Raw genomic sequence first — 27,355 nt, forward strand, 5'->3', positions numbered from 1 at the left:
GATGAAAGAAGTTAAAGATGACACAAACAGATGGGGAGATAGACCATGTTCTTGGATTGGGAGAATCAAGATTGTGAACATGACTATACTACCCAAAGCAATCTACAGATTCAGTGCAATCCCTATGAAACTACCAGTGGCATTTTTCACAGAACTAGAACAAAAAATATCACAATTTGTATGGAAACACAAAAGACTCCGAATAGCCAAAGCAATCTTGAGAAAGAAAAACGGAGCCAGAGGAATCAGGCTCCTGGACTTCAGACTATACTAAAAAGCTACAGTAATCAAGACAGTATGGTACTGGCACAAAAACAGAAATATAGATCAATGGAACAGGATAGAAAGCCCAGAGATACACCCACACACATATGGTTACCTTATTTTTGATTAAGGAGGCAAGAATATACAATGGAGAAAAGACATCCTCTTCAATAAGTGGTGCTGGGAAAACTGGACAGCTACGTGTAAAAGAATGAAATTAGAACACTCCCTAACACCATACACAAAAATAAACTCAAAGTGGATTAAGGACCTAAATGTAAGGCCACACACCATAAAACTCTTAGAGGAAAATGTAGGCAGAACACTCTATGATATAAATCACAGCAGATCCTTTCTGACCCACCTCCTAGAGAAATGGAAATAAAAACAAAAATAAACAAATGGGACCTAATGAAACTTAAAAGCTTTTGCACAACAAAGGAAACCATAAACAAGATGAAAAGACAACTCTCAGAATGGGAGAAAATATTTTCAAGTGAAGCAACTGACAATGGATTAATCTCCAAATTTACAAGCAGCTCATGCAGCTCAATATCAAAAAAAAAACAATCCAATCCCCAAATGGGCAGAAGACCTAAATAGACATTTCTCCAAAGAAGATATACAGATTGCTAACAAACACATGAACATATGCTCAACATCACTAATCATTAGAGAAATGCAAATCAAAAGTACAATGAGGTATCACCTCACACCGGTCAGAATGGCCATCACCAGAAAATCTACAAACAATAAATGCTGGAGAGGGTATGGAGAAAAGGGAAACCTCTTGCACTGTTGGTGGGAATGTAAACTGATACAGTCACTATGGAATACAGTATAGAGGTTCCTTAAAAAACTAAAAGTAGAACTACTATACGACCCAGTAATCCCACTACTGGGCATATACCCTGAGTAAACCACAATTCAAGATTGTCATGTACCACAATGTTCATTGCAGCTCTATTTACAATAGCCAGGACATGGAAGTAACCTAAATGTCCATCAACAGATGAATGGATAAAGAAGATGTGGCCCATATATACAATGGAATATTACTCAGCCGTAAAAATAAACGAAATTGAGTTATTTGTAGTGCAGTTGATGGACCTAGAGGCTCTCATATAGAGTGAAGTTAAGTCAGAAAGAGAAAAACAAATACCATATGGTAACACATATATATGGAATCTAAAAAAAAAAAAAAAGGTTCTGAAGAACCTAGGGGCAGGACATGAATAAAGATAGAGACGTAGGGAATGGACTTGAGGACACGGGGACAGGGAAGGGCAATCTGGGATGAAGTGAGAGAATGGCATGGACATATATACACTACCAGTTGTAAAATAGATAGCTAGTGGGAAGCAGTCACATAGCACAGGGAAATCAGCTCGGTTCTTTGTGACCACCTAGAGGGGTGGGATAAGGTGGGTGGGAGGGAGACACAAGAGGGAGGAGATATGGGGATATATGTATAGGTATAGCTAATTCAGTTTGTTATAAAGCAGGACCTAACACACCATTGTAAAGCAATTATACTCCAATAAAGATGTTAAAAAAAAAAAGATGAAAGCATAAGCTATGGCATATCTACACAATGGGGTACCACTCAGTAATAAATAAGGAATGAATTACAATACATGCAACAGCATAGCTAAATCTCTAAGTCATTATGCTAAGCAAAATAAACCAGAATCAAAAGAGTACTTAAGGAGTCTATTTATATAAAATGTTAGAATATGCAAAACTAACACAGAAAACAAGTTAGTGGTTGCCTGGGTGAGGAATTAGGAGCTTGGCTGCAAAGGAGCGTGCAAACTTTGGTGGTGGGGGGGGAGTGATGGAAGTGTTTTACATCTTTATTTTGGTGGTGGTTATATAGGCTTATACATTTGTCACAACTTAAAAGTATAATAGAACTTCCAAACTGACAAGTAGATAAAAGGAAAATTTTAGTAAGCCAACGAAAGTAGAGAAATGGAGAGGGAAAAATAAATGTTAAGTATCAATTTAAAAGGTATAAAATCAGGTATATCGCATGCTCTGATATATTTTTAAAGGCTTTCTGGCTTCTGTTTTGAGAAGAGACTGAAACCGTAGAAGCAAGGTTTCTTCTATCTGCTCCTTCTACATAGAAGTCTTCCCTGGCTCCCTTGTCTAAAGTAGTCACACAAAATGAGATGATTGTAATACACAGAAAATTTTGTAAACAAACAGATGAATTATTAGGATTAATGTGATGCTACCAAAAGTTCTGGATACAAACATCAATATACAAAAATCAATTTTGTTTCTATATAGTATAAATAACTAAGTTTTTTTTAAAATAGCATTTAAAATAGCATCAAAATATCAAATACTTAGGAATCAATAACTTTTAAAACATTATTAAGAGAAATTAAATAAGACCTAAATAAATGGATGGTTATAATTGTTTTCATGAATTGGAAAACTCAGTGTTATAAAGATGTCAATTGTTTCAAAATTTGTCTATGGATTCAAATTTCTACAGCTTTTGATAGAAGCTGGCAATCTAAACTCCATATTAAAATGCAAAAAATCAAGAATAACCAAGATGATGAACAAGGTGGGAGTATTTACTCGACTAGATATACAACTTCAGTAATTAAAACAGTGTGGTATTGCCTCAAGGATAGAAAAATAGACCAATACAGCCAATTAAAGTGTCTAGATAGAAACTTACATATATCTGATGACTTCATTTATGATAAAGATAACACTGCAGAGCACTAGAGGAAAGAGAGTCTGTCAATAGATCGTTCTATGTCAATTGGATATCCAACTGGAAAAAAGTGAAACCAGGTCCCTACCTCATGTCATATAGAAGAGTCAATTTTAGGTGGATTGAAGATCTAAATGTGAAATGCCAGACAAATTTCCTAGATGAAAATGTTTTCATATATCTTTAGGACCTTGAAGTAGTTTGACTGAATATAAAAAGTCCTAGTGTTAAAGAAAAAATTTGGTACATTAGGTTAAAATGAAATGAAGAACTCTATTGAAATATCCCAAAACAAAACAAGTAATTAGGCAAGTCACAGAAGTGGAGAAGATATTTGCAACAATTATAACCAACAAAAGGTTCATACATAGACTAAAGAGCTATTACAAATCATCATTGAAGAGATAACTCTATAATTTTGAATAGGAATTTCACTAAAAAGGATGACCAAATGGCCAATAAAATCATGAACACTGTCCAACTCAATAGTAATCAAGGAAATGCAAGCTAAGATCATAAATCACTATCACTATAAACCCACCAGAGTGACAGAAATTTAAAAGATTGTTACCATTTGTGATACCACAATGATATTGTGATAATTCACTAACTGGTGTTTTTTAATGTTTATATGCATATGTCCTTCATAATAAAAGTTACAACTCCAAAATCCACTGAAGTGTACATTTTAAATGGATAGATTGTATGGTATTTGAATTATATCTCAATAAAGCTGTCATAAAAAATAACAACAAAAAAATAGTAATAAAAGTCCCAACTAATTAAAAAACAAAAAGGATGTGTGTTGTGGTGGGCGGAATTAACATTATAAAGTCATTTAAGAGAGGAAGCAAAAATAGTCTACTGAGTGCACAAATACCCAAACAATTCTTATAAAAAGTTGGCGCTTCTTCCAAAAATGTTGTTCAACCAATATTAATTTAATAATTTAATGCAATTTCAATCAAAATCCTAATTTTGATGATCCTTTTGTTGTTTTTAGTGGAGGGATGGATCAAATTGTTTTAAAGTTTATAAATAAAGGAAGTGTCTATGGTAGAAAATAAAATTATAAACAAAGAAAAATGATGAGGAAAATATGTTCATTATCAGATATTTAAATTTACTATAAAGTCACTATAATCTCTAACACTGACACAGAAATAGACAAATATATTTGTGCAACAAAACAGAGGGCAGAAGTAAATCCACAAAAGTGACATTTTAATTCAGTGGGAAATAATTGGTTTATTAATACATGATCCTGGCATAATTGGCTACCTGTCTAGAAGAAAACAAGCTAGATCATCTATCTCATACCATATGCCAAAATGAATTCCAGATGGATAAAAGTTTAGTGCAAAAATATTTTTCAAGTTTTTAAAAATTAGAAAAGATATTCTCATAAACCTGAGGTAGAGGAAAAATTTCCTATGCAAAATGTAATTTCCTGAAATCATAAATAAAAGAAAGACATATTTTGACTTTAAAAAATTAAAACATATTATATGGGCAATTCACTACAAACAAAGTCAAAATAAAAAGGATAAACTAGGGAAACATTTGCACTTCATGTGACAAAGGGCCAGTCCTTCTAAAAAGCAAAAAGATACCTCTAATTTGAAAAAATGAAAAATAGACAAAAGCTGCAAACAAGCAATTCACAGACGATGAAACACAGTTGGCAATAAACATGAAAAGATGCTTAGCTTCACTAGTATCCAGAGAAGAGGTATTTTTCACCCTAATCAGCAAAAGTAAGATTTGGGGCATTCGATGCTGATGAAGATATGGGGAAATGGGTGCTCCCATATTTTATTGATGGGACTACGAGTTGCTCAAGCTCCTTATGGTAAGCTAACGTTAAAGAGGTCCAGGAATTGCTATCAACATCCAAAATATACATACCTTCTGGACAAGCAATTTCCCTTTGGAAATTCTATCCTACAGAAAGAAAAGTCTCAGTGCATGATAATAAATACAAGGATGATTGTTGCAACTATTTTTGTGAAGATAAAAAAGAAAAAGAAAAAACCCTGGAAACAAAGTACGTCATCAATACAGAAATAGTGAAATAGATTGTGAAATATCCATTCTGTAGATATGTCTCTTGAAAAGGAGAATAAAGGAAGAGGGAAATGGGGGGTTGCTAATCCACAGGTATAAAGTTACAGTAATGCAAGTTCTGAGATCCGGTGTCCAACGTTGTGCCTATAGATAACAATGTTGTATTGCCCGCTTAAACATCTGTTAAAAGAGCAGATATCATGTTGTGTTATTACCACAGTAAAACAAAATTTTAAATTAAGAAAAGGAAAGAAAGGAAAGAAAAAACGGAAAAGAAAAAGAAAGGAAAATAAAAGAAAGGAAAAGACAGATCAGTATTCACTACAGGGATATCCAAGATGCATTGCTAATTTGCATGTGAGGAAGTATAGTATGATAATTTTTTTGTGTGAAAGAGCACATGAGATCCTATAAATGTACATGCATTTGTATGAGCACTGAGAAAATCATGGAACCATAACATCCAACAAGCATATTAATTTGGGACAACTGGGAATAAAGGAAAGAAAAGCAAATCTTTAAGTACACCTTTGCATTGTTTCACTAATTTCAATAAACACGTATTTTGTAATTACAGATTTTTATTAAAGTACTCTTTTCTAGAAAAAAACAGTATTTTCTAGAATACTTGTTGACTGATTCAAAATGGACATTTGACCCTGTTGATCTCACATATTCGGATATAAACTCTTCCCTTAACTTCTCTCTCACTCTTCTCTCCTAGATTTCCTTTTGACTTCTTTCTATCTCTTATCTATCTCTTTTATTTTAGCACATTTTCCTTACTCATTCTTGAAATAAATTATTTCTGCTAATTTCTTCCCATAGCCATTTTCTCCATGTGTTTATGGTCTCTTATTTATTCATTCTACTTTTTTGTGATACCAAATCCCCCTACAAATTCAGAGAAATGTAGGAGACAGATATGGAAAATGAAAAATTAAAATAGAAGTGAGATAATCCCTTAATGTAACAAAACGTTGACTCCTTAGAGGGAAGTATGCAAAAACACATTTTGAAATACCAAGAAGTAACCAGCTTCCTGAGGCTAAGCCTTTGGAGCAGAATCCTGGAGAAAGAGAAGTAGCTTTGGCAGATGAACAAAAAGGAGGGCTGGCATTCCTGACACTCCAAACAGTGATTGTATGTTACCATTCATTCATTCTCTCCTTTTATCCAGTAACATTCGGTTTTTAGATAAGCTGCATGAATTATAGAAGACTGCCTGCTGGACTAAAATTGTGCTAAAAGTAGATTTCCTTTTCTGAAAAACGTAGAGAAGTAAAGATATTGCCTAGCTAGTAAAAATGGTCCATAAAAAGTATTAATTTGGAATTCCAATCAAGGAGGAGAAACAAGAACATCATGTAAATGCCATCTGTTTTCCTCTAAGTTTCTGGCATTTATGTTCTTACTCATTTTTTAGGACAAGTACAGTCCTTAGCCTCACAGAGCCATGAAGGTGTAATGAGCGTAAAAATGAAGGAAACACAGGGTGCTGCGGTAGTGCATATATTTTTCATCATTTTGTTTGCTTAGTTAGTTGATTATAAAAATATTTTGTTATACATGTTGATCCTCATGGTTTGTTGGGGGGTAGTTTTCCTTGAGGTTGGTTGGTGGTTTTTCTTTAAGGAGAAATGAAGATGTTTGAGTTGGGAAGTGGAGTGAAAAGAAGCATTAAAAGATGATTGCTACTTGCAACTGCTCTGTTGGAACAAAAGAACCTGGAAGAATTCAGATATAGCTCTACAGATTTCTTCTCTTCCCATCACACCACAGATCATGACTGCTACAGGAACAGGAACCAGAGGGGAGAAGGTGTTAGAATCAGATAAGCCTCTTCTGCTCTTCGGCTAGGTTATCTTTTACCACACAGAAATTCATTTGCACAGTGACATGAAAGAGACTTTTTTAAGAAACTTTGTCTTGTATAGAGCAGAATTATAGACCTACAGAAAAGATAACTGGAAGCTATCTTAGAAATACCTATCTCAGCTCTTTCCTTTTATAGATTAGATCAGAGTAGAGCAGTTAAAAGAGATGCTCAAGATCTCACAGCTACTGAGTAATCTTTCCTCCATAATTCTACGCCCCTAATGTAAATCTTTTAAATAAGAAGCAAGCAACTTTTGAATTTCCGCAAGCATGAACTTAAATCTTTCTGAAAATTTGTACAATAGGAATGCTGCTTTAAATACACAAAGGAAATTGTCTATTAAAAGAAACTCTGAAATTAATTATTTTTAATGCAAATAAATATGCTTTCCTCAGTATTAGGTTGGGATTTTTAAATACTATTGTATGTTTCTGAGAGAAGGAAGTATCTGTATTATATTCTTAAGCAGTGCCAATGAAAAATCAACGCTCTTGTCACAATAACTAGAGAAATCTCTGCAATGATCCCATCAACTCTATTATTAATTACTGAGAGATGCATAATGTTTCTATTCTACTAGAAAATGTGTATTTTTACCAATAAAGGAAATCTTGAGATTGTCCAATTAGAATCAGATCAGCACATTTAACCAAATTCAACTCCTCCTGGAAGTCCCGTTAATTCTGACTTGCCTTTTGCTTCTCTATCTACTGTAGACCTTTTTTTCCCCTGGGATTTTAATTTACTGACTACACTTTTTTGTCAGCTGCAGGGCACCACAGATTTCTAAACACTTGGCATTCACGTCTGATAAACTGTTATACAAAATACTTCTGAACCTTTCTTTATAGCACTTGTCAAGCTTTCCCTACTACATTTCAATCTTCAGTGATTATATTTCCAATCATACCTTAAATAAAAGAAGATTATTCAGTTATGGTCTAAGTGAAGGCACAAAGTTTGTAAAGAAAGGTGAGTGAAATCATGTTGTATTTTGGAGAAGGGATATGAGATATCACAGCATATTCTCTTCTTCCCTATCTTTATCCAAGGTCTTGCTTTTTCTTTCAGTGGTTATAGCTCAATCTCAACAACAAGTCACACCAATGCAACACTATATTTCAACAAATATTTCAGTGCCCAGTGTGTTGCAGGCACTGGAACATCACAGACAAGTGAGACACAGCCCATTGCTTAGAAGTAGACAGAACAGCAGAGGAGAGACATAATCTACTTACCATGTTACAAGATGGTCAGTGCTATGTATGCTGATGTGATGGAAACTTTTAAGCTGCTCTTAAAATGAATATATGGAATAAAATACATGAATTGTGTATAGATGAGAAATTAGAATCCAAAAGGGGTGATTACTTGCAGAGGAAATCTCTGCTTAGAAGATTCTTTGGTCATGGCTGTCTTCGGCCATTGAAGACCAAACTATTCTTGAAATCGGTCCTCCCTCCTGAACATCCCAAGGTGTTTAGATTTGCTTTCAAATTCCAGCCTAGTACTATCCCTTCTGCCCAGTTCCATCCACCTCACCAGGAGGCTCTTTGAGATATATATACATATACCTAACCTGCTCTCCAAGTTCTTTGTCTGTCTCAAGACCCCTTCTCCCTGGCTGTTCCCACCACGGAGCTTCTCCAGTTCTTAAAAACTATAATTCCTCACTCTCATCTCTAAACATTCCCCTGGTGGCTGGAATTCACTTTAGAGTCTGGAACTAGAATCAATCACTGATTTAGGGAGCCCAAAGCACTTCCTGCTTTCCACCCACAAACAATAACTGATATTAGCACAAATAAGGCATCAGCATAAGAGATCATGAACTCAAGATTATGAAACCTGGCCAAAAACTAGAAATGAAAGAGGTAGTAAAAAGAGTCAAAGCCTATCAAGACAGGGCAGAAACAAGATTTTAAGTGGAATAGCAAAGTCTGAGTGGGTTTTCAAAGGGTTCTCCAAGGTCAGCAGGGTGATTGCTTCTTTTTCTCCTGATTTGGAGTTTTCGTTGGAGTTCTGTTTTGTTTTGTTTTAAATGCCTTCAATAGCTTCTTCCCACATCTTGATCACCCAAAAGAAAAACTATAGTTTTCTTATCATCCAGATGCCACATTTAGCCACTTCAACCCACACCTAAGGCACCAAGAATTCTGTCTAGAGAACCAAGTGGGGAGAAAAAGTTAAGGGCTCTGGTTGCATCTGGGTTTGATCAGTCCCAACCTTCCAGCGGGCACTTGAAAGGCTTTTTAAGCCTCACGATACTTTGAAGAAATCCTGCCCCTTCAAAGGCGTGTCAGTGAGAACCTTCCCTCAGCGTATTTTCTAGCTTCTCTGTGATCTGAATCTTCCCAGCTGAAACTCTGAGGTGGACCCTCATGGCTACAGACTTCCTATCTCAGCCTGAGCCATGGAACACATAGCCTGGGTTCTTTCTGTGGGAGAAGCTGATTCTTCGCTACTTGTCCCAGACTTTTGTGTGGTTATCTCGTGCCTTTTTTGAAACTATAAACGTCTTTGGGCAAGGAATTTCTACATGTTTTCTAAGCCAGGGTTTAAGAGCAGCTATTATCTAAGGGCAAGTTCTCCAGCTCTACTTCTCACACAAGATGTAGTGTTTTCGGGACTTCCCTGGCAGTCCAGTGATTAAGACTCCACACTCCCAATGCAGGGCTCACACGGGCTCGATCCCTAGTTGGGGAACTAAGATCCTGTATGCCACACGGTGTAGCACGCCCCCCCCCCCAAAAAAAGATGTAGTGTTTTCAAACATCATCCTGTCTATTATCTTATAATATGCATCTCCACTGAAACCTTTAGTCATTATTCATTGTGATAATATTTCTTGTGTAAACTTGTGTCATGAAAATATTACCTTATGAATATTAAATAATAAATGTGGAAAGACAAAATTATTCAGCATTTTCTCAGAAAATTTGGATAATTTCAGCATATTTAACCTGAAATGCTTTTATGAATCCTATGCAGTTCAGACCAAATAGGGACCAGTGTTGGTTCAAAAGTGTATCATCATCCTTATTTAGGATTCAGTGAATTTCTTCATAGAGACCATATAAATGATGTTTAAATGATGGTACCAATCTTCATTAGCATATTTGATTCCATTTGGCACTAGTTGTACCATTTCCACTGTAGCAAACCTCCAACTATACTCAAGAATCCAGAGCATATCACCTACTTCACCATACCTCCTCCTCGTGATACCCTTCCTTGTCCCACCTCCAGGACTGCACAAAGGGGTAGAAGAAAATTAAATTTTATTTAGCAACTATTAAGTTCTGAGGTAGGGTAGAATTTAAGTCCTACTTAATTTTCTATCAAGAGATTTGAAAATCCAGTCTTTGAAAATCTGATAGGGCCTATAATTATTATATATGTTAATACTGCAATCTTTCCAATTATTGCAGACATAGAACATTCCTCTATGTACCAGGGGATACTGCTTGGTGATAGATGTAGAGATGAAGAAGACAGTATTTCTACTCTCAGTGGAGCTCATAGAAGAGAGAGCAAAGTAAATACCTAAACAGGCAATGCTCTTGTAACAATATTGCATTCATCCTGCATCTTCACAAGTAGCATGGGACTCATAACACGTTTGGAGTCAGAACCAGCTGAGCAAGACAGTTTTGCTAAGTATTAACCCTACAATTTTAACACATCATGAAACCTAACTTCCGCCACTGTCTTGAGGTTTCCCCACCTCATGACAGTGGTGGAAGTTAGGTTTCATGGGAGAACACATGAAAACTACAACTTGCCGTGTCCCATGTGAAATAAGAAATTTTAAAAATGCTTGCTCTCTTTTCTTCCCCCGCCCCCTAATATTTCACACCATATGTGAAATTTTAAACACTTTTTAGAAAGATGAAATTCCAGATTTCTGAACCACAGAGAAAAACAAAAGCTAGGAGCATAATTGCTACTCTGTTGGAGAGCCTGCAGAGTAATCATATCTTACTGGTACCTTACTTCTTCCACTGTAAACAGTTTGTTTCTGATCCAAAAAGTGGTGGGAACGCGGATCATCTAGACAGGATGGACCTTTCATTATCACTTAACACAGACCACGACTTGCTGTGGAGTGGAGCCCTACGTACAATAGCAGAGGCTGCATTGCTGAAAAAACAAAACAAAAACAAAAACAAAACAAAACAAAAAACCATATTTCCAAGCTGATCCAGTACCATTACTTAGAAATAACATTCTACTATTTTCCTTTATTTTCTCATTTAGTAAGTGTCCCTTTGTTCAGAGTGACCTGGCAAAGTGTAGTTAACAGAAACTTGCAGTATATTTTAAAAATTTCATTCAGAAGGCTCAGTTGAGGAAGGGAAAAACTGAGAGCCCAAGAGCATTTGAGAAAATGCCAGGGGCTTATTCAGAACTTGCTTATTAAAACTCAAGACCTGGTTAGCAACAAGTTCTTCTCTTTTAGGTGAATAAGGAATGATCTCTAAAGGGTCTTCTGGCTCGAAATTTCTATGATTTAAAGTGAACAGGGTTTCCTTAAGAGAGCAAGTTTTTTTAATGATATGAGCAGTGGATCTGAACCCTTAAGCTCTTCTTCAGAAATTCATTTCAAGGGACTGATTTCTGCTTTCAGTATTCATCAAAGCCCAAGCCTGTACATACTCCGTGGAGGCAAGCTTCTTTAGAGGAGCTTGCCTTTATGCGTTGTGCACTGCCAAAGTAGCATGCATTTTTAACCCAGGTTCACAGTATTGGAGTGAGTCCACAGGAAATGTTTTGAGCTGATCAAAAGTTCTCTAACCCCTTTGACCCAGTCTGTGGTAAGAAATGAAATACAATATTCTATGAATTTTAGTTGTCTATTTAATTAAAATTCTTATATGTCCTCAGTCTAAATTCTTAATCTAGGCTCATCCTTAATTCTTTCCAACACACACCTCTGAGTGATTTGAGACAACCCAATACACAAAAATTACCATGGAGACTGTCTTCTTCGAGATAGTCTTCTCCAAGAGGTCCCATTAACAGGAAGAAACTGAGCTAAGAGGGACAAATAAGAGCTAACATGCCTGACATTCATCTAAGGGCCTCAGATAAACTCCTTTAATCTTCATAATTACCCTCAGAGGTAGGGACAGTTAATATCACCATTTTATAGCTGGGAAAATAGAGGCATAATGTTTCCTAATGTTACAAAAATATTAAGGGATAGAGACAGGTTACAAACCCAGGGTGCCCAGCACTGCCTTACAAGGGTTCTATGTAAACAGATTTCCTTGGCTTGATCCTCAGAGATTCTGATTCATTTACGGCGGGGCCGGATGGGTTGAGGGAGGAGGCAGTGGATACTGGTGCTGATGCTGGCTTGGGAAACAGCCACTGCCCCCGCCTCACCCCACAGAGCCAGCTGGAAGGTATCAGCATATTTTCCAAACTCCTCCGATAATTCCAACAGGCAGGTATACTTGAAGACTACTCCTGATAGACTGTTAACTCCAGTTTCTTCAAGGAGTGAGATCAGATGAAAATAAAGGTGGACTGTTCACTGCTTTTTACTACTTGGTGTATTTGATATAAACATGCATTTCATAAAAATAATTTGCTGAATTTAAAGAAAGCAATAAATAAATACCTTTTTCAAGTTGCCACTGTCTTTAACTTATAAATACAGAAATAGCAGTTGATGTCATGCTTCAGCCATGGCAATGGGGTGGAGACAGCAGATAATGAGGAAAGATCCTTATCACTTTCTGTAAGGAAAAAGCAAAGCTTCAAAGAGTCAGTACTGTGAACAGCCAAGAGCAGATTCTCAGCAGACAGAGCATAGTTCCAAGGAGGAGACTTCAGGGGGCTCTGGTACCAGGTAGGACACAAAGATGGAGGAAACTAGGCAGAGAGTTCTGACACCAAAGAACCGGAATCCCGTCCTGATGCCTGGGATTTGGAGACAAGAGAAGGGTTCAGACCTGACAAGATTGGCAAGAAACAAGAGAAAATTTGATCATGGAGGAACTGGGATCCTAAGCAGAATGCCTGGATATAAAAAGAATGTGGAGAAGTAACACTGAGGCCTGGTTACTGAAAGACCAATTAACTAGGCCAAGGTTCTGAAAGGACTAGCAACAAAACTGACCTGACTATGAGCCCCTGCCTGAGCTTGTTAAATGCCTGGAGGCTTGGCCACGTCCCTACCATGTCCACAGGAACAAAGACAATCAGACTCCTGGCACTGAAGTTCTGCAGGGGCAGTGGGCCAACAAATTTGAACATATATAGTGTCACTTCAGCAATTGTGACACTGTGATTTATAGCTTTTCTTGCTGTGCAACTTCAGTTACGTAGGCCAAAGAAAATAAAATAAAATCAGACGCCATTACAATTAATGAACATATGAGGCCAAAGCACCCCTGTTAGAAAATTTCTTATATAACACAAACTCTTTATCTTGGTCTAGTTTCATGAACTTTAGCAAAAACCAACTCATGTAGTAAAAGTGAATAAATTAATAAATAGGAAGAGTAGATGTGGACAGAACAGCATGGATGCAAAATATAAGGGATGTCTATCATATCAAAGCCAAAATTTAGAGCAGAGGACATGGCCCCATTATGTTCATATAACGCTTAAGTTATCCTTAAATTTTTTCAATCAGCACAAGAGAGGAAACTTTTGAGAATGAGAATGCTGACCACTAAGAATTATGTGGATAGACAAGAAACCTACTGTATTGGCAAAATTTTTTCAGCAGCCTAATTCAGACGTATCCTTTGAAAACAGCTTCATCCTTTCAATCTGACCCATTTACTTAGCAGTGATAATGATAGAGCAAATAAAGTTACTGCCCATAAAACTTCAAATTAATGGAGCTCCCTGGAGACAGAAACTTCAGTAGTGTCTAACACAGAGTAGATATTCAATGAATATTTACTGAATTGAAAAGATGGTGTGTGATGATCTCAATATTGTGTATGACTGGGGCAGATCTGAGATTGAAAGAATAGAAGGAATTTAGGTGATCCTCTAGAATGAATTCTTGATGAAGGCTTTTTGGTCAGTTACTGGAGTAAAATAAGGGTCTTTGGTGGGTTACACTTACTAGAATGATATGTGCTACAGACATTTGCAGTCTTTTAAACATTAGAATTACTTCATACCATATATGGGACTATGTGGACTCATTTCCTTATTAATCTCTAGTGGCATATTTACCTAAAATCCATTTTTATCAAAATTTAATTTATTTGTGTTATATCAGTATAACTCTTCCTGAGATTTTTTTCTATCCCTTTAGTTTTCTATTTTAACAAATTAAATATTTCAAAAATGTCTTTAGTCAACTTGGAGATGTTTCTGTTTTAATTTCTTATTTCTAAAAAGGGTTCAATAACTGACAGCATTTCATACATGCTTGCATGTTCTCAGCTTCTTTGATACTTTTGTCATCCTTTCAAATGTATCCTTTTCAATTTTGTTTATATTCAGCATTTTTTTGCCCAATTTATCTAAGGCAACTTTCATTTTATTTACATTTTTGTTGAGTATTTAGTTCTGTGGCTATGCCAGGAGGCTCGACATTGGAGAATTTGAAGTTGCATAACAGAAAAGGCATGAATCACTCCTTTTTGCCTAAAATCTCTAATTAGTTGACAGGTAAATTCCACTTGAAATAGATGCTCTGGCAAGGAGCTCAAGCTGCTAGACAGTAAAGGAAAGACAGAGAAGAGATATCTAGAGTATTCTGCCTCAGGCTCTCCACTCACCAGGGGTTCCACCCCAGAGAGGGTTTCCATTCAGGTGGGGCTCTTCAATTCTATAGGGAGTCAGAGCCAACTCAGGTCTCTTTTAAAAACTTCAGTCATAGTTTCCCATGACTGCTGTCACAAAGTACCACAAATTTGGTGACCTAAAATGATATTTATTCTCACGATTCTGGAGACCAGAAGTCCAAAATGGTTTCACTAGGATGAAACCAAAGTGTTAGTAGGACTGTGTTCTAGAGGAAAATCCATTCCCTTGCCTTTCCCATTTTCTAGAGCTGCATTCCTTGTATTGTGGCTCTTGGTCCCATGTTTCATCTTCAAAACCAGAAGCAAAAATCTTGCTTCTGTGGTCACATTGCCTAAACTTGCAATTGCATTTAAGGGCCACCCAGATAATCCAGGATAGCTTCCCCTCTCAAGATCCTTAATTTAATCCCATCTGAAAAGTCTCTTTTATCATGTAAAGTAATATTCACAGGTAACAGGGATTAGGATCTAGATATCTTTGGGAGTGATTATTCAATCTATTACAGTGTGTTACCATTCTTTCCATTTTTTATCTTTTTTTTACTAAACACATACCTGTATGCTTTTAAACCTTTGTACTTCAGTAAGAGATTTCTGTTATACTTACTTATTCTACTTTTCATTTTCTCACTCTTCCCACTTAGAGTCAAAACCTACTTTGTGCCAGACAAAGCAATAATAAAAGCAGATTAGTATATGACACAGATGTTGACGTGATTAAACAAAAAAAAATTTAAGATAACTATGACTTATGCATAAAGAGCTCTAATATAAAAAGTAGACCACAAGACAGGATAGATGGGTAAGGTAAGCAGACAGAGGGAAACTATTAGAAAGAATCAAAAGGAAATACTACAAATCAAAACACTAGCAGAAATGAAGAATACCTTTGATGGATTCATTCATAGACTGGACATCTAAGGAAAGAATCAGTGAGCTTGAATATAGGGCAGTAAAAATTTCCCAAAGTGAAATTAAAGAAAAACAAGAATTAAAAATAAAATAGAGAAGAACATCCAAGAACTGTGAGACAATATGAAAAGACATAAGTACACATAATTAGCCTACCAGAAGGAAAGAGAGAAAGAATAAAGCAGAAGAAATATTTTAAGTAATAATGACCAAGAACTTTTCAAAATTAATGATAGACACCAAATCACAGATCCAGGAACTCAAAGAATACCAAGCAGGATTAAAAAACAAACAAACAAAAAACTTAAACCCAAGCATATCATGTTCATACTGCAGAACATCAAAGACCAAGAAAGAATCTTGAAAGAAAGCAAGAAGCCAGAGGGAGAAAAAACACATTAGCTCTAGAAGAACAAGAACGAGTATGAGAATGAAATATGTAAAGTATTGAACAAAAATCACTAACCTAGAATTCTATTTACAGTAAAATTATCTTTAAAAAATGAAAAGAAGTAAAGACTTCCTAAGAAGTTCTCAGACAAACAAAACATGGAACTCATCACCATCAGACCTACTGACAGAAGGAAAAGAACGTTGGTCAGAAATGTGGATCTACATTAAGAAGGCAGAGTATCAAAGAAGGAATAAATGAAGGCATGATGGTCAGTTTTATGCATCAAGTTGGCTGAGCTACAGTCTTCAGTTGTTCAGTCAAACACTAATCTAGGTGTTGCTGTGATAGTATCTTGTAGATGTGATGAAAGTACCTAATAAGTTGACTTTAAGTAAGGGAAATTATCCTAGATAATCTGAATGGGCTGACTCAATCAGTTCAAAGTTCTTAAGAGGAGAGCTTAAGTTTTCCTGAAAAAAGAAATTGCTTGTGTGGACAGTGGCTTCAGCCTCAGAAGCCCCAGAGTTCCAGCCTACCCTTCCTGACAGCCTGCTCTGTGGAATTTGGACTTGCCTAGCAAGCCCTCAAAATTGCCTAAGCCAATTCCTTGCAATAAATCTCAATATATATCTCCTACTGGTTCCGTTTCTTTGATTGAATCTCGACAGATATAGAGTTAAAATATTTTAAATTTTTTTCTCATTATTAACTTATTTAAAAAATAACAGTTTGTTAAACAATATAGTAACACTGTATCGGGTGATTATAGCGTATAGATAAGTCAAATGAATCATAGCAATATCATGAGGGATGGAAGGGAGGAATTGAGAATATTATGCCATAAGTTACCTGCACTATATGTGATGTGGTAGAGAGTTATTCAAAACTAGACTGAGATTGGTTTAAAATGTATATTTTAAACTCTAGGACAACCACTAAACATTTTTAGGGAAATATAATTGATACATTAAGAGAGAAGATAACTTGGAATCTTATGAAATGGTCAATTAAAGAGGGAGAAATACAAAAAACGAAAGAAAACAGTTACAAGTATTGTAGATATTTTCCAATTATATCAGAGGGTGTTATATGCATGAAGCATGGAGGAGTTTTAGGGTGGTGAATCTATTTTTTATGATATTGTAATGGTCGCTAAATGATATTATACATTTGTCAAAATCCATAATGCTTTTCAGCACAAAGAGTAAACGTTATGCAAATTTTTAAAAATTTAGAAGGTCAGGGAATACCAGGATGGAATATAGTATGTGACAAAAGAATCTAACTGTATTACAAATATGTGAAACAACCTCACTGAAGGGAATGGAAGAAAAGGTGCCGATCTAAGTAACTTTGGAAATGAGTGGAGACTGTAAGACTAAAGGCAAAAGAAATTATATATAAGCACTATACTCTAGTTGACAAGTTATTTCCCATGGGAGTTCTGGTTAACAATTCTGAAACCACTGTACGAGTATACTGGAAGTTAACAAATAAGTGGATGGTGGATGGTTGGAACCATCTCTCACTGTTGGAGTAGGAGCTTACAGACAAGCAAGGGGGGGGTGGGGGGAGGCTAGAATTATCTACCTGGTAATGGATTAGAGTTGGAATTATATATCCATCCATAAAAATTGATGTTTAGCTTAATATAGATATGGATGGATATATTATGGAAATATTTACAGATATATGTATATGCACAGATTAGTGTACACACATATATTTCCTTGCTCTGTCAACTGAAAGGTCCAAAAAGCAACTACACCCCAGTAGCAGCAAGCACACCTCACACCCAAGTTGTGGTTTCTAATACCCATTCTCCAATAAAAGAAACTGGGATTCCTTGGAGAAAAGGTCAATTCTAGAACTGGAGCACAAAATACACAAAATGAGCTTGGAGCATCTTGTAGTTCCAGAAAGTAAGGAAGTGGGGTTTTTTGTTTTGTTCAAAAAAAAAGGTAAAAACACAATGATGGGTATATGTAAAAGGGACACTGAAGCCAACTGAAGGAGCTTGGAATAGCCAAAGATGCAACAATTTGAGCAACAAAATAAATGAAGTAGTATTGGATTATAACCCAGAGTATAAAATAAATACCTGAATTCATACTGGTATAAATAAATAATTGAATAATAAATAAATGAGGGATAAAATACAAATCTGTGCAGAAGAATTCCAAATAAGAATTCCACATTTATGTAGATACACTTCTCTCAAGGAGGTGGAATATAACTCTCCTTAAATATAGGATACACATAGTGACTTCCTTCCAGAGAGTAGAGTGTGGAAACTATAGGAAAAAGAGTAGCTTTACCATGCAGAAACCTGACAAACTCTATGTCCCCCAGATGATCGACTAATATCAGCAAGGAGAAATCATATTGATGGGATATACCTTTGATATGATATGATGAGAATGATTATTTATTTCTGTGGTCTTCCTCTACTTCCTTCCTCTGATCATGAGGAAAAGATCAGACCCAATTGAGAGATTTTCTGCAAAATACCTGAACAGCACTCCTCAGAACTTTCAAGGACATCAAAAACAAGGAAAGTATGAGGAACTGTCATAGCCAAGAGGAAAATAGGAGACATGATAACTAAATGTAGTGTGGTGTCCTGGATGAGATCCTGGAACACAAAAGGACATCCAGTAAAAAACAAGGATATCTGAACAAAGGATGGACCTTAGTATAAAATGTGTATGTGTATATATATATATAATATTTATAATACATATATAATATTTATATATGTGTATGTATACATATTCATGCATATTTAATTGGAATTTCAATTTGAATGTCAGCTGTGAGTAAAATTGATTATCATTTCATATGTTTAATTCTTTTTCATAAGGACAGGTTTGACTTGAAAATTGGTTCTTTGTGAAAGGAAGGGAGGAAGGAAAGAAGGGAGGAAGGGAAAGAGGGAGAGAGGGGGAGAAGGAGGGAAGGAGGGAGGAAACAAGACATAGGATAAGGAACACTGAAACAAAAAGTGGATTTCTCACTTTAACATTTTTAATTCATTTTATTTATATTACTCCTAACTTTGATTTTATTTTTTTATTAATTTTTTTAATTTTATTTTTTGAAAATTTTTATTGGAGTATACTTGATTTACAATTTAACTTTGATTTTAAATTTTACTTTAGTTTTAAATTTTTTTCTTTTCTTTTACTTTTATTCTTAATCTTTATAGTTTTAATTTATATTAATATTTTAATTGTTAATTTTCAATCACTTCACTTTTTAAATAACCATTTTAACCTTTTATCCTCCTCTTGGAACTCTATTTCAATTTCCTCTTTTTGTATACAAACTTCATGTATTGACTTTGTTTATGAAGAAGGATGTCCTGACTACAGTGGGAAAAGCCAGCAAGCAGGAGACGGGGAAAATTACTCTGCTGCCTGTACTGAAACCTGCTGCTGCCTAATAATCACTCCAGAGTGTAGTGGCTTAAAACCACAATAGTCATTTATTATTGCTCATGATTTCTGTGTGCCAGAATTCATACAGGGCACCGTGGGGGAACTGGGGTCCACTCCATTAGGTCTGGGGCCTCAGCTAGAAGACTGAAGGCTGGCACCTGGAATCATCTGAAGGCTTGTTTACTCACAAGTCTGGCATTAGATTCCAGCTGTCAGCCGAGACTTGAGCTAGGGCTATTGGATGGAGATGCATACACACAGCCTTACCATGTGGCCTGGGCTTCACACAACATGGTGGTTCTGTTCTAAAAGTGAGCAAGCTGAAAGAGAGAGAAAAAGAGAGCAAAGTGGAATCATACTGCCTAATTATATCATAGACTTGAAAGTCACGCAGAATCACTTCTGCCACATTCTGTTGGTCAAGGCATTTGCGAACACACATCTAGTTTTAGTGGGCAAAAATTATTGTCAATGTCATATTCTCTGAAGAGCATATGGGATGGGATACATATTGATGCAGCCATATTCAGAAAACGCAATTGCTGGTGTGCCAGATGCATCTGAAACAATTCTTCAAGTTCTGCCTAAATGAACTTCATGCCTTCCCAGTTTGGCTATAAAAATAAGTAAATAAATGCATGAATGAGTGAATGAATGAATGACTTCACCTGGTTAACTTAAAATGATTCAGAACAATACTTTTCTCTGCCCTCCATTTGGTGCATTGAAGATTGTTTCTCCTAGATATTGTCAAAAACTTACACTTTCTACAAATACTTCAGAGTGCCTACCACGTCTAAGTCATTGTGCTAGTATCTGGAGAAATAATGGCAACATTACAGAATCCCTGTAGCAATGGCTACAATTTCTTGGACAACACAGCAAGTCAACCAGAAATTATAATTCAATGTGTTTTGTATAATGACAGTTGTTAACTACAAGATTCTATGGAAGTACATGGGATAGACTCACTACCTAGGCCTGGGAATCAGCAACAACCTCCCAAGGGAAGAGACATCTGACCCAGAAAGGATGAATGAGTAGCAGTTAGCCAGGAAATAAGTATCCAAGATGGAGGAAGGGGAGGAAGCAGAATTATTCAAAACAGAGAGAAGAGCAGGTTCACAGTTTCAGAGGTAAGAAAGAGGAATGCAGAGTCATAAAAGAGTAAATAGTTCATTACGGATAGAATGATCGTTTTGAAAACAGGCATAGAAATAGTCAAGACTAAATTGTTAAGTGAGAGGTAGATCAACAAAGGTACTGTAAGTCGTGCTAAAGAGATTAAATGTATCCCATCACTCAGACCTTTCGATCTCAAGCTGCTCTACCCAGGGCTTCAGAAGGCCTATGCAGAGCATCTGGGTCTACACTCTTCAGCACAAAGACTCCTTCAGGCTCTACTCTACCCCCTACTCTACCCTTATATGCCATCTATGTATATGTGCTAGGTATACAGGTTTAGTATGCCTAAACCTGTGCCTCGTATATCTTATTGTACATAAGGATGCAATAAATATTTGTTGAACGAATAAACTTCTTTCATCTTATCTTTTCCCTATGGCTTCATACTTGGACAGCTCCAACTCCCTCCACTCCTGACTATTCCTTTTGGATGAAAACACCACTGGAAAGTCTTGCTATCAGTCAATTTCCACCTTGGATGCTGCCTTTTGACTCATTCTCAACTCCATTAACTGTGGCCTGAAAACAAAATCTGTCCTCCTGCACTTCCCAGCCACTGCTCCAAACCAGGCTCGCAACCAGAGCTACTGCTGCCCTGAAAGTTTGTCAGACACTTAAAAAGAAGGGTGCTTTTGAAAATTCATGGTCTCCAACATCTTCAAAATTTGTCAGAAGTCATGGTCATAGACCCAGGAGTTGGTTATACTCAGGGAATAATAGGGCTCACGCAAAAACCGCTGATCTACCTTGGTAATGAGCCAAGCGGTGCTGGACCTCCTGATGTACATGCATACAAGATGGCACAATAGAAGGTCTACGGCCACAGAGCTGGGATTATTACATCAGCCTCATCCTAGAGACTCATCTATAGTTTGGTTCTAAACTAAAGATCTATCTTCTTTATCAGCAGTATTATTGAAAATATTATGGATACCCTATTTACTACCACCTAGCTCTGTTCCTGTTTCATTCATCAAACTTTCTGGAATTAGAGCATTCCACAACAGCAGGGAATCTCAAACTTTAGAGTTTCCTTTGGCAGTTTAAACAAATGATTCAATGAGATCATAGAAGTAAGGATCTCCAACATATTGCCTGGTTAGATTTTGATAACCTGATTTCTAGCCACTAGAACTAGCAAAGGGAAAAAACCTGAGAAAATATTTATTTTTGTTTGGAATATGGTCAATCACATTGTGTAAGTTAAGATCTTGATTTTTACCTGGGAATTCCTTTCTGGCAGCAATGTAAAAGAAGACCACCTGCTCCAAAATGGGTTGAGTTTTCACCTCTGTGTGTCTAGGCCAGGCTATGTTCCCTCCTATAAGTGACCTGAACTCTTAACTAACATTCTTAAGCTGGATAAAACATCCGCTGACAGTTCTATGGCTTCAGAATTGTTCAAGGCCACTCTGCATGGCAGGCACACATATGTATCCTGTGACTCATTAATTATTAATTCTGGAGATATGGAGGTATCTGGGGCAGCCCTTATCTCCTACAAATTTGAAGATGCAAAGTTGTTTAATTTCAGTCACAGACATCCCTGAAATTGCCAGTCGGCTTCACCCTTGGCCTTCAGAAAGCTGAATAGCCAAATGCATATTTCAACATCACTTGCAGCATCGATAAACTTGTAGCTAATCAATTTTCATAAGAATGATTAGTTATTATCATAACTACTCAGCCTAATAACATCTAATAAATGCTTGTTCGCATTCTTTATAGCCTTCATTATATCTGGATCAGAGATGATTTTCATGGATGTTGTACATTATTTTGAAGATTTTCCTGCTTTGAAAATCTTCGGGTGGCACAACTGATCTTCTGTTCTTAATTTTCCTCACAAATGTGAAGAAAGGATTTTTTTCTTGAAAGATTTAAGCCCTAAATGGAAATAAATAAGTAAAAATTAAATGCAATTTTTACAAGTCATTTTGTTGACATTTATGCATGTTAATACCCCAAATGATTCTATAATGTTTAAAATTATATTATCTACTCCCTCTTACTCTGTCTTGCATTATTTAAACTTCTAGAACAATATATCTAAAAGTATATACTATCCTTCCTAAAGTTTCCGAGTTAAGGCACTTGTAATATTTTAGTAACTGCCAATCTGTTTCCTTACTCAATTTTTAAAAAGTTTTCGTCACTGTTTTTATATAAAACTAATGACTTGGCTAATCATCTTTTATTACTGTACATTTGATTTCAGACATTGATAGAATTTCAACATGTAAAGCACATAAAGATATTATTTGGCTCCAAGATATATCAAACATTCATACCTCTACTTGAGAGTGAAGTCAAATATTAACAATGACTCCAAAAACATGCCTTGCTCATATCACTAATTTGTTATGGTTGATAAGACATGATAGAATCTACTTTGTTCAAAGTGCAAATCACAGGATGCCAGAAATGAAGTAAACCTTCAGCTATTCGGTTTTCCAAGGGCTAAGATGCAGGCCTAAGAGCAGAGCTGAGCCAAAAACAGTGGTCCAAGGTGCCCTTTGCTGCACTAGGAGTTCTGATGGTAATCCTAGAATTCCCTAGGACCCAGTCAGCAGTGTCACAAGACATACAAGTTGAAAACTGCAGCTTTGGGGTTGGTTAGATACTTTTTCTCAAAGTTTTCGCCTCATATTCTAGTTCTCATTCAACCCTGGATTTAGGCTTTGAAAAATATATAAAATATTATTCATATGAAAGGTAATTCCTCATAGTAGCTACTTTCTGCATTTTCCACATTTGTAAACATGCTGACTTTCCCCTCATTTTTTTAACACATAAAATGTGCATGCTAAAGCTGTAGATAAGGGAAAATGCTTCCGTGATAGTCTCAGATTTCCAATTGTCAGTATCTTATAATGTCACTGTCCTGAAAATTTGTCTCCACTTTTAGGAATTGGCTGGTCTCAGAAAAATAATCAGGTCAGCAAAGTTTATCCTTATAGCTACTTGTGCCCACTACACACTCCCTTCTTCCTCCAGAGGACTGCCATTCCAGACATCTGGGCCTCCACCCTTTCACCAACTCTCTCCCAGCCTTTTCGCCGCAACTCTTTTATCCTTGTTCGTATTCCCAAAGCCATGACCTGCTTCCAGGTAACAAGGAAGAAAAGAAAGGGCAGGGGAATATGTTCTGAATGTCACCCCACTTTTTGGACATATTTGTATTTTATTGAGGTTCTTTAGAGAAAAGATTTATCCCAAAGAAGTTATTACAACAGAGGCAATTTTAGGCATTCCAGCATTATGCTATTGAGAGTAACAGTTGATAATGGAGAGAAATATTTTTGAACAAGAGAGCTTTCCTGCATCTCACAAATTACACTGCAGACCTTGATATTAGCCTCTCAGTCGCAGAAGGTCAGGTATGACCTCTTCAACGTCCCCAGCCTTGCTGGGGCCCCTTATCCACATTTTCATAGCATCCTGGACTTGTCCCAATCAGTGCACATGCTATGCAGATTCCATACTTCTATTTGTATGTTGGTTTCCCCCACGTCATGTTGGCCATGAGTAACAACCAGTAGATGATGGAGTTAGGATTTGAACCTGGGTCTCTCTGATATCAGAGCCTATGTTCCTGTGATTATTATGTTGCGGCTTCTTATCTGAAAATGTATACCAAAAGTGTGTCAAACCATTTATTTGGAATCATTACTCATGAAATAACAAATCCTATTACTTTGTATTCAAGTGCCCTTCTTTTAGGTGAATTATTTCTGTCATTCGTTTGGTTTGCTTAGGTCCAATTTCTTAAACAAAATTTATTTAAATAACTGTTAATGTATTTCTCTCAGTATATATACTCTGAAGTTTGGGAAGCCATAAAGATTAAGGAGAAATATATACCATATAAAAATAGCATCCTAAGCAAAATGGTCGAATATGTTCCTCATACATATCCCCCCTCAACAACAATAATTTGGCATACCTGCATGGACAAAAGTGCCTTTGTGGGAGCTTTGGGATCCAGGTAGAAGAAAGTGCAGTCCAAGACCAAGGAGAGCTGTTTTGAGAAGACAGGCTTGTTTTCTGGTAGCTGACTTGCCAACTCTGGTCTTAGCTGCAGAAATGGAAACAGCTCCATAACCCTGAGGACTTGGCTACAGCCCCATCTGGCTTTGTATCTTCACCAGCACTATACACCAAGGGACCCAGGAGACGCCCCACCCAACTCCGTCCTGGCTGTGGACTTTGGAGTGGCCCGTGAACTGGCTCCAGCCCTTCTCAGTCATTATTGGTGGTTTCACAAAATTGGCCCCCATACACTGAGGGCAAGGAGAGACAGAAGTAAGAGGCAGCCCACTCCAGATTGGTAGACGGCAGGTTTAATAAACAAGGGAACTTATATATGAAGCTTGTCTTAGGCAGCCACAAGAGGAGTAGATCTCCCCACCCTCCCACAGAACATACATTCCAAGGACAGGGGAGGGGAGAAGAGCCTCAGATTGCCCTGGTCCAGCTCATGGGTCAGCCAGTGGTCACAACCTCTTGATGATCTCCTCCAACAGTCATCAAAAAGACAAGAGCTAACAAGTGTTGGCCAGGATGTGGAAAAAAGGGAACCCTAGTGTACAGTTGGTGGTACAGCTATGATGGAAAACAGTATGGAGGTTCCTTTTAAAAACTAAACATAGAACTACCATATGATCCAGCAATCCCATTTCTGGGTGTATATCTGAAGGAAATGAAATCAGGATCTCAAAAAGACATCTGCAACCCCATGTTCACTGCAGTACTGTTCACAATGACCAAGACATGGAAACAAACCAAGTGTCCATCAACGGATAGATAGATAAAGAAAATGCTTATATATATATATATATATATATATATATATATATATATATATATAAATATGTATACATATATTATATAATATATATATAATATAATATATAATATTATTTAGCCATAAAAAAAGAAGGAAATCCTGCTTTTTGCAACAACATGGCTGGACCTTGAGGACATTATGCTAAGTGAAACAAGTCAGATAAAGACAAATACTGTCTGATTACATTTACATGTGGACTCCTAAAAATAAAAAAGCCAAACTCATAGAAACAGAGTAGAATGGTGGTTGCCAGGGGCTGGGAGGTGGGGGGAATAGGAATATGTTGGTCAAAGGGTGCAAATTTCCACTTATAAGATGAATAAACTCTGGGGATCTAGTATTCAGCATGTTGACTACAGTCAACATTACTGTATTACATACTTGAAAGTTGCTAAGAGAGTAGATCTTAAATGTTCTTACCACACACCAAAAAAATATTCTAATGATATGAGGTGATGGATGTGTTAACTAACCTTATTGTGGTACCATTCATTTTGCAATATACACACGTATCAAATCATCACACTGTACACCTTAAATGTACATGATGTTATGTGTCAATTATATCTCGGTAAAGTTGAAAAAAATTCAATTAAAGAAATGTTTTCTATATAGTCTTGGCATGCAGTAGGAGCTCAATGAATGTGGAAGGGTTTCTGGATGAGAGGCAGCAGGTTGTGCCCAAAAGAGCACTGAACTCTGCCGGTAACTTAGATGAGTCACTTTTCTTCTATGAGTTTCAGCTCCTCTTCTCCAAAATAAGGGGATGGGTGCTATTATTAAGAAAGCCTAGTGTTGAATAATTCGCTGCTGGCCCTGCAACTCCAAATCAAGCACACTTATAATGTTTTTCCCCAGAAAGGGACATATTTCTACGGAATAATCCAATTCTAGAACTACAAGAAGAGAAAAATATTCTACTTACTCAACATATCAGTTTATATAAAAATAGAAGAGCCCAAGAAAACACTAAAACCTAATAAAGTGTTTTAAATGCCTAAGTGAAAATAATATGTATATGTAAAAACCCCGAGAGCAAAGAATAAACTTTCTTTGATATTTGGCAACCCCAGAAAGGGGTGATAGATTATGCATTGGCTTGTTTGGAATTCTATTTATATCCAATTCAGTGCTATAAGATTTAGAACATCACAAAAATGCTTCAGCTCCTAGGGAAGAAAAAAGAGAGAAGAGATAATAAAGTTAATCCTTGGATTAAATGAAAAAAAAAATTAAAGGAAGATTAAACACATCTCAGAAAAAGACAAAAAGAGATACCTTCCAAGGAAAAAAGGGAGTGTATCATGCAGGTAAATGCAAGCTTAATAAAAAGAAAGATAAATTTATAGATTTGCCGTATGGCTGAAGCATACACCAGGGCTTCACTCTGTAGATTTAAATACATAATTGCTTCAGTGTCCTACGTACTGAATTCAAACCTATAATTGTTTAAGTCCCTATTGTAAGCAAAGTTTTGCAAACTCTCAAATATGTTCAGGAAAAAAATACTACACTCAGCTGTGGCTAGAAAAACAATCGGAAGACATTCAATAGCATTTGTTAAGCTCTAAGAGAATATTCAGCTATCGTTTATTCCAAGTTAGACCAGCATCCAATTAAACCCAAATCTTGCACAGATCTTCATTTGAGTATTAAAACCTGTTTTTATTAAAAACTTTAAAAAGCATTCATTTGAGTTTTCTTAAGTATTCCCAGCTGGTTGCATTATCTGTACTGAATTTATGATTCAGAGTAGGAGTACCAGGTGGTCCCATAGGCTTAATGAGGATTTGATTATAAGTGAAGGGGGAAAAACTGCAATGGAAATATTTTTAGGACAC

The 27,355-nt window shown here is 36.4% G+C and overlaps 1 protein-coding gene across 1 annotated transcript in view; it reads right to left on the reverse strand.

Annotated features, from left to right (window-relative positions):
• Window positions 1–27,355, reverse strand: part of LOC309615922 (uncharacterized protein) — a gene marked incomplete at its 5' end in the record, with an annotated part of 457,881 nt that overhangs the window by 178,793 nt on the left and 251,733 nt on the right. The window contains 3 exons of the mRNA XM_082366012.1: window positions 10,942–12,697; window positions 21,888–22,552; window positions 24,612–24,743. Of these exons, the coding sequence (XP_082222138.1) occupies window positions 22,499–22,552; window positions 24,612–24,743 (186 nt within the window). The 3' untranslated portion in view covers window positions 10,942–12,697; window positions 21,888–22,498. The remainder of the gene's footprint in view (window positions 1–10,941; window positions 12,698–21,887; window positions 22,553–24,611; window positions 24,744–27,355) is intronic.

This window comes from Balaenoptera borealis (assembly GCF_965194805.1).
Source record: "Balaenoptera borealis genome assembly, chromosome: 18".
NCBI classification, from domain to species: domain Eukaryota; kingdom Metazoa; phylum Chordata; class Mammalia; order Artiodactyla; family Balaenopteridae; genus Balaenoptera; species Balaenoptera borealis.